Source organism: Pinus tabuliformis, chromosome 2_2 (assembly GCF_031772625.1).
Source record: "Pinus tabuliformis cultivar Carrire ecotype Pingquan chromosome 2_2, CPIR1, whole genome shotgun sequence".
NCBI classification, from domain to species: Eukaryota; Viridiplantae; Streptophyta; class Pinopsida; order Pinales; family Pinaceae; genus Pinus; species Pinus tabuliformis.
The window spans coordinates 445,193,844-445,202,829 of NC_142300.1; the positions used below are offsets into that span (position 1 = coordinate 445,193,844).

General features: G+C 39.4%; 1 protein-coding gene across 1 annotated transcript; it reads right to left on the reverse strand.

Moving 5' to 3' along the window:
- Nucleotides 1-8,058: 8,058 nt before the first annotated feature.
- On the reverse strand, nt 8,059-8,784 carry LOC149193178 (uncharacterized). The gene has a single exon (XM_089407236.1). It carries the CDS (start codon nt 8,782-8,784, stop codon nt 8,059-8,061), a length of 726 nt encoding a protein of 241 aa, XP_089263362.1.
- Between the last annotated feature and the right edge of the window lie 202 nt (nt 8,785-8,986).

The window sequence follows — 8,986 nt, forward strand, 5'->3', positions numbered from 1 at the left end:
GAAAAAGCAGAAGAAAGAAGATTGGTATAACCATTAAAGACAAACCTGAGTCTTCATCACAGAAATATGATGAAAAATTAATATTTGAAGAACTAACAGAAATCAGGAAACAAATCAGAGCAAGAGGAAATATAAGAAAAGAGAAAACGATCACGGAGAAAGAGAATGTAAGTCATCCACAACCTAGAATAAGCTCTAGACTTCGAGGGTTGATAAAGAAAACACCGTCAAAAGGGACAAAGTTTATAACATTATAAGAGGAAACACCATAAACTTCTCCTGTTAACATCTCTTCTGCACAAAGTCCTCAAAATTCTCTTGACCATCATTTTGAAGGTAGCCCAAGCAGAAAATCTCTAGGCATAGACCCAGAATAGAAACAAATATATGATTATATAGAATCAATGGAGAAGAAAAGTTCCTCAATGAATCCAGAACCCTCTGTCAATCCATAAGAATCTCTAATTGACTCTCTCAAATAGGAAATTTATGAATTAGAGATATTGAACAGACATATCAAAAAGGAAAATGAAACCTTGAGGGAACAAAGTAAATTGGACAAGGCTATTCATGATAATACCATTATGTATTTAGGACTGTGGTATAAGAAAAATAGGAAGTTGAAAAGAAAGAATAGAAGTCTAAACAGAACAATCATCAACCTCAAATACAGGCTTCTAATGAGGAAACCTAGAATGACAGTCACTTCAAAGAAGAGCAAAAGAAGAAAATTGGATGTACTAGCAAAGTGTCTAAGAAAATGCATTAGAAAAGAAGAACTCACATTTTTGGCAAATTGCATGAGGACATGCAATGATTTTGCAGTGGGGGTATGTTGAACCTCAGAATTACCTTCCCCTTGACATTTGTTCTCACCTTTTTCTCTTGATTTTTCACAAGATTACAAATCCCACCAATGATAAATGCTATATTTTGTCTTAGGAAAGCATTAAAATGATCACCATATTATATTTTCATGTTCATGCTATTTCAATATATTTTTTCAAATTAGCTACAGAATGAAGCCTATTCTACAACTAACTGTGGGTTCCATAGCTACTCTCATGGTTTGGAAGGTTCAGGTGTTAAATGAAGAACTGGGCCACATGGGAATCTCCAGAATCATCTCTACATGGATTCTATCCTACTCACTAGATCCAGATCGACAGAAAAGCATGCCTAAAGTCATGGTCAAAGACGGAGTCAAATACATTATCTATTAGCAATAGGACTCTTGATATTTCATAGTTAATCAGGAGTCTAACAGTGTTGGTTAAGAGTTAATGTGGATTAACCCACTTCTAGCTGATCATAAGTGGAGGAGTTAATGCAGATCATGCCACTTGTAGCTGTTCAGAAGATTAACAGTCTCATTACAATTCGAATTAAGCCATTTGTAGCATGTCTTTCTATAAATAGTCATGATAGATTCAAATCAAGCCACCTGTAACAAGATTTTCTCTTAGACAATTGTGTTGTTTTTCTATAAATATCGGTTAAATGAGACTGAGAAGCAGTTGGTTAGAAGCTAGAAGGGATTAGAGGCTTTTGTTAAAATCTCTATTCAGACTCCGTTTTGTTGATGATGCAAACTATGTTTTGTCAAATGGTGATTGAAAAGTGAATCTTTAATTAGCTGTTATCCAACCACATCAGTTGTAGAGGGCCCCTGCACTGAAGGAGGTTTTTCACTTGTTGTTTTCATTTTAATTTCTACTACTTTGTTTTCTGCAAGTCCATTTTCTCTAGTTTTGTTTCATTTCAGTTTTGTAACCAATAGTGTAAGGGTAAAAATCACAACTGTGCAAGTCTTATTCTTCTGAGATATTGTATGAGAAATGACTGAATGAAAAATGGAGAAATGAGATTACACGGTTGCTTAGCTTCTTCCTGTTTTGTTACTCATTTTCTTAGCATAGAACTGTCAATTAGCTGTATTAATAGATGTTTTCAAAACCATTTCGAAATGATGATAATTATAACTTGAATGGTTAAATATCTAGTTCATGCAGTGATTGAGCTTACTCAGCAGATTGTTAGTTTTACATGTTGTTATCTTCTCTTTTCTGTTTTTAGGTCATTACTTAGTTGCATCGCTTGACATTCCAAAAAATCACTTCAAGGAGATTGATTCTATCATGTTCCAAAATTGTATGGTTGAATGGCTAAATCAATGAAATTATTGAATTACCTTCTGCATCAACATCACTTTTTGTTTTTTAAGAATTAGATCCATGGGTTAGGACTAAATGGTAGATCAAGTAGATGCTCTATTTTTTTTTATTGTTAGGGTCTAACTAGTTAAAAATGATTCCTCGTCCATATTTAGGAGATTATACTAACTTAGGAACCTATCCTTCTTTTAAAAACTCGTTAGATCCATGTAAATCGCTCATAGATTTTATATTCTTAGACATCAAAGAACAGAAACCCCCAAAACAAACATAAAAAATACAAAAAAACGAAGTAAGAGAAAAGTTAACTAATCACATTTAGTGCATCACACTTTGTTAGTCTACAAACTTGGGTTGATAATTCATGCAAGCAATTTAGGACACTAAATTGACTAAACAATATGCTATAAATTAACTTTCAATTTAGATCAATCTAACTACGAAACCAAATAATGACAAACCATATTCACCTATTCTAATTCAATAATCAACTCAAAATAAATTATAGTACAACGCGTGGAATTGAAATCTTAAACTTTAACTCTTGTGGGAATTGAAAATGACACCACTCGTTTAGAAATGAAGGCAAAAAAATTCATTCTTAACCTCTCACATAGGAAAAGTTGTGAAAGAAAATAAAAACAATTGCTCTTAACTTCTAGGTAGAAAGCAAATAAAAACAATCACTCTTAACCTCTAGGTAGAAATCAAATAAAAACAATCACTCTTAACCTCTCACATTGGAAAAGAAAAAATATAAACAAATGCTCTTAACTTCTAGGTAGAAAGCAAATAAAAACAATCACTCTTAACCTCTCACATAGGAAAAGATACGAAATAAATAAATCTTAATCTATGAAAGCAATAAATCTAAAAAAACAATAAATCTCACACATTGTAGGTGGCCAATCCAAAAGTATGAGAGATGGCAAGTTGATAGGCTCCAAATGCAAGCATAACCAAATCAAGGTGAACACCACTCATGAGCATAGTGACAAATCCAAGTTCTATATTCAAAACATGAGCATTTCCCCAACTTTACACATGCCTTTCAAAGGAGACGACTCTCCTATTTATACAAAACATAAGAAGCTACCTCATTAATCGAGGTCCATTATTCTCTCCCTAGATCTCTAGAAAATCTCATAGAGTTACAACTCAAATAGGTAATGATGAGACACATATCCTCTTTGACCTTTATCCAAATCTTCTTCCATATCTTGAAGATAATTCAAATTTGAGTATTGGAAGCCACATAAGAGTGCCTTGGAAGCCACTTTTAAGTATTAGCAAGTATATGTCATTTTTCTAAATTTTAGCCATTTAATTCTTTTTTTTGTAAGTTAGTAAAAGTATATTAATTCACAAAGTTACATAAAATACAAAGGTCTATATGACCATACAGACCATTCCACTTTTCGCTTGGTCGATCAAAAGTTGAACTGAAAACTATAGGAGAACTGGCCTGCAAACTGAGAAGACAGGCCTGACCAAGACACAGACAAAACAAACTAACTGAACTTTCCATATAGTAAGAAAAACTAGAAGGGGCTAGCCACGCAGGGCTGCTAAACCCAACGACAAAACTAAAGAGTGACTAGGAGGACCTGAGACCCAGAACAGGATCAAAATTCAAACAAGAAGTCTTCAAAGGCTGGCGGGCACAGAGCAGAGTGTGCAAACAACTCTACAACTCAAGTTCCACGTAATCTTTGAAGGTGGCACTAGGGCCAGCTGCTGCATTAACATGTTCAGATTTCGGGGCTTTCTGGGCATTCTAGCGTTGCCCCATAGGAGCGTTGGTACCTTCCGCTGGAATATCAACAACAATGCTCATACCTCATTGGATAAAGAGTTTAAAGAGCCTGGTGAAGGCCCTCAGATCCTCTGCCAGTATTTTGATTTCCTCTGTGAGTGACTTCAGGCAAATTTCCAGAGCGTCAAGTCTGGCAGAGTTTTTAGCCGAAGCCAGCATTGTGGTGTAGTAAGCTTCTTTCATGGCTTCCCCCTGCTTGACAAGAGCTTTGGCCAGCATGGTCTTCATTCTCCATGCCTCACTCTGTGTCCTAACAAACTGCATGGCTCTAGTGGTCGGGGTTCCTGGATTTGCAATCCACTCAATTTCCTCCTCAATTGATTGCATATCTAGCCTCTCCTGCTCCTCATTTACTTCGGCTTCCATCTTATCGATTATCTTCTTCCCTTTGGCCGAGACATGAGTTTCATATGCCTCCCTAGCTCTTTTCAGCTCTCTGTTCACTGACTCATTGCGACAACCCCCAGTTGACATAGTGCTATTGTAGGTGACAGCGGGTGATGGAGACACTTCAGAGAACCAGACAAAGAACAATGCAGAGCGCTCAGGATGAAGAGTCGGGCGAGGAGCATAAGATGCGAGAGCTCTTTGGTAAGAAACTATAGTTATAGTGGAGGGATAAGCGTATAGGTTGAGTGAGGCTTGCGTAGATCTCCGGATTCTGGCAGCATTACTTCTCTTTCTTTTCCGGCGTGCCTTCCCCTGCCTGCGATCCGAAGCAGCGGATTTGTCATGCTTGAGGTTTCTTGTCATGGGCCACGTGTCATCCGCTGGGCCTAGAATTCTCTGATAATCATTCTTCTGCAGGATTTCCTTCATCTTCTACTGCGGGTGATGGTACCTGCCCTCCCCAATCCCTTTCAGGTATGATCCAGGAAGTGAGCCTTAATGGCTATCTTCATTCGTTATTAAGGCATGTCCCGTCGTACTACTGCACCCCTCCTCCCTGTAACGAATGTCTTTTCTCGAAAGATGTAAACACTTATCCCGAAGTTCTGTACATGTGACATCATGCCAATAGGTGTCCGAGTAAGTAATGTGGTGATCGATCCCGTAGTTGGCCAGACAATCAGCCACCGTGTTTGCCATTCTTCTTACTGCTTGCAGAATGATTATGTAGAGGCTTGAGAGGTGCTCTACTATAAGCTCTGTGACCTTGGCCAACCTCCAGTGCTTCGTTACCTCACCCGGTTTCGAACCCATCTGCAATTTCCTTGTGACATTGATAGCCAAAAGAGAATCCCCTTCCACCATTGTAGCTCCTATTCCCAAGCGAATTAGTATTCGGAGCCCTTGCTCTAAAGCTGCAAATTCCATCTCATTGTTGGTGCCTTCTCCCATATATTGACTGAAAATATGTTGAATTTCCCCTTTGTAATTTCGGAGGACACCTCCTATACCTGCCGGTCTAGGATTGCCTTGGGAAGCCCCGTCAAAGTTCAGTTTGTGAAAGCCTGTTGGTGGTGGTAGCCAAGCATTCATGGAGGGGCCTTGTTGTTGTCGTGGTTCAGACGAACTAGAGATGGTACCTACCTCAATTCCAAACGTCTGCAGAATTTGTAAGTCAGTCACTGATAGATCCTTGTTCTGTTCTGCTTTCCATCTGGTGAGAGCCGTTTCCCTCATGTTTTGTAGTATGGTGGCTCTGATAAACTCTATGGTTTTAGCTTCATTTAGAAACACTCTTCTGTTTCATTCTTTCCATACCGACCACACTATGAACCCAGGGATTAATTTCCATAATGTATTGACTGTTTGGGATTTGGAAAAATTACTTCGCCAATTTGCTATGCTTTCCTGTATTGAGTCTCTATTCCTGTCCGTACTCTTGAATATGGTTTCCATCCAGTTCCATAGGTTTTCTGTCCAGTTACAAATATTGAGGAGGTGATTCATGGATTCCTCCTCATTTCCACACAGGGGGCAACGTGAGGGGCCTATGAACCCTTTTTTCCAGAGGTTCTCCCAGGTAAGAGTTCTTCGGTGCATCAAGAGCCAAAGAAAGGTTTTAATATTTGGCCATAGTTCAGCATCCCATACTCTGTTATACCAATTGAATTTTACCCTTGGTATCTTTCTTCTATACAGCCTCTTACTTCTTTGAGGCAGAAGGTACCCCCTCGAGCTTGGCCCAACGCAGTTGATCTGCATCATGACCATTTCTTATTTTCCTTTTAGCCAGCTCTATTTGCAGCACTATCATAATGTTGTCCCTCTCTTCTGGTTGCAATGTATCATTGAAGATCCATTGTTTCCATGCTTGATTAGTAGTGTTAGGCTTCCAGTAATGATTCACGGTTATCTTCCCTTGTTCCTAGTATCTTCTCTGAATGGTGAGGAAATCTGGGCTTTCAAGCTTAGGTAATTGCTGCCAAGCATCCTCCCAAAACAGAGCAGTCTATCCATTACAGACTTCCCAAAAATTCTGTTCCTGAATTATGCCTCAATTAGCTCTTGCAAGGTTCCAGATTGGAGATCCTTCTGGAGGTTCCTACATCCTAATCAGATTCTGAGGGCTGTAATGAGCTGCATACTTGGATTTCCAATGTTTGGCCCAGGGAATGTTTTGTTCTTTAACCCATCTCCACCATAACTTGGCTCCACAAGCTCAGTTGATGGTGTAAGGGTCCTGAAGGTTTAACCCACCTAGGTGTTTGGGTTTGCAAATTTTGTCCCATGCCATTAAGGACCACTTCTGTTTAACTGAGTTTCCCGACCATAGGAAAGCTTTCTGGATGAGTCAGATTCTCTGAAGCACACCTTTAGGTGCTGGGAGAATAGAGAGCATGAATTAAGGAATGGCCTGGAGGATGGGATTTGGTGAGGACTAGGTGGCCTGAAAAGTTAAGGGTTCTATGGGTCCAATGCTAACAATGCTTCTCTAGATTGGCAAGCATTTCTCCCAGTGAATTTTTTGCCAGGGTTTGTTTGTCAGCAGAATGCCTAGGTATCTGGAAGGTAGGTTACACCTCTTGAACCCGAGGACATTAGATAGATTTTTTTGGACTGCTAGGTGCATGTTAAAAAATAATATGGAAGATTTAGCGAGATTGAGTTCCATACCTGAAGCAAGGCTGAAGCGATTGAGAATGCTTTTGAAACCAAGAGCTTCTTTATCTAAAGGCATGCCATGCAACATAGTATCATCGACAAACTGCTGATGAGTGGTTGTAGGGCACGAGGGCAAGGGTTGGAGTCCCTGAATTAAGATATCCTCTTTAGCCTTCTAATAAGTTGGCTAATACCTTCCATTAGTATTATAAACAGAAAGGGGGACAACGGATCCCCTTGTCGTATACCTCTAGAAGGTGTAAACTCGGCTGTGGGAGCTCCATTAACCAGGATGGAAAATATGGTGGACTTAATCAGGGCTAGGATCCAAGTTATCCATTTCTTCGCAAAGCCAAAGGCATCCAGAATAGCCTCCAAGTAGTTCCAATTGACTTTATCATAAGCCTTCGAAAGGTCCAATTGCATTAGCATGCCAGCTTTTTTCTGAGTTTGGAGAGTATGAATCATCTCTTGAGCTAGCAATATGTTATCCATAATCTGTCTCCCTTCTACATAGCCAGATTGTTCTTCCGAAATGATCCCTGGAAGAATTGGCTTTAATCTGTTAGCTATGACTTTAGATATAATCTTGTACAGAACATTGCATAATGCAATTGGCTGAAACTTTGACAGTGTGTTTGCTTCCTCCTCCTTTGGTATAAGGGTTATGAAGGTGGAGTTGAGGGATTTTAGGATGGATGAGGAGCACCGGGAATCTTCCACCACTTCCCAAACCTCTGTTTTGATTATTTCCCAACAGGCTTTGTAAAAGTCGATGGTGAAACCATCCGGTCCTGGCGCCTTACCATTGGGCATATCTCTCACTACTTCTTCCACTTCTTCCAAGGTGATCGCTCGATTTAGAGCCTTGTTTTGATCCTCTGTGATAAGCTTGGGAATAGAAGTCATTAGATCCCTAATAGCATCCTCTCTGTTAATGTTGGGTTCCAAAGCAATTTGGCTAAAATGGTTTATGAGGAGGGCTGATATTTCATGATGTGTTTGCAAAGAGGTCCCCTATTCATCCTTTATTCTTAATATTTTATTAGCACTCCTATGATCAATGGCAGATCGATGAAAGAATTTTGTGTTCTTTTCACCTTCCTTAAGCCACTGAATTCTAGATTTTTGCTTCCACAGAGTTTCCTCCTGTTGGCATCTGGCCTGCCAATTCTGCATGAGTATTTGTTCTGTGTTCATTGTTTCTTGATTAATATTCCCCTGGATCCATTCCTTGTGAATCTGTTCCAATTGCTCCTCCAGCACCTTCTTTTCTTTAAATATGTTGCCAAAGACTTCTTGATTCCAGGATTTTAACCTATTTTTGATATGTTTAAGTTTAGCTTGGAGAATGTACATCTTAGTTCCTCTTATACCTATCGGTTCGCTCCACCATTGTTTTATTTTCGATGTGAACTCTGGATGACTGAGCCAAAACTTTTCAAATAGGAAGGGTTTATTCCTTGGGGTACCAAGGATGGCCGCATTCATTATTATAGGCCAGTGGTCCAACCCTCCACTTGGAAGTATGTTTGAATCCACAGTAATCCCTTCCAGAAGGATGGTTTCTGTCACTAAGAACCTGTCCAGTCTGGAGGCAATTTGCCTATCACCCCCTCTTTTATTGTTCCATGTGAAAGCCCCGCTTTTGGGGAAGATGTTTACAAGCTTGGCTGTTTTGATAAAGTCTTTGAAAGCTTCAGCATCCCGGTTGAGCGTTCTAATGCCTCCTTTTTTTTCCATAAGTGAAGTGATCATATTAAAATCTCCTCCGAAAATTGCTTTTGCTTGGGGATATCTCTACTGCAAGTTGGATAGACTTCTAAGCATTAGCAATTTTTCCTCTAGTTTCTGAGGGCCATAGACATTTGTGCAGAGATAGGTGTCTGGATTCCCTACCATTTGGACTTCTATTGCGATGTGAGATCTGGCAGCTTCAGAAGAA

Coding starts and splice junctions, on each gene's coding strand:
- LOC149193178 (XM_089407236.1), bottom strand. CDS start 8,784: ATGGAAAAAAAAGGAGGCATTAGAACGCTCAACCGGGATGCTGAAGCT.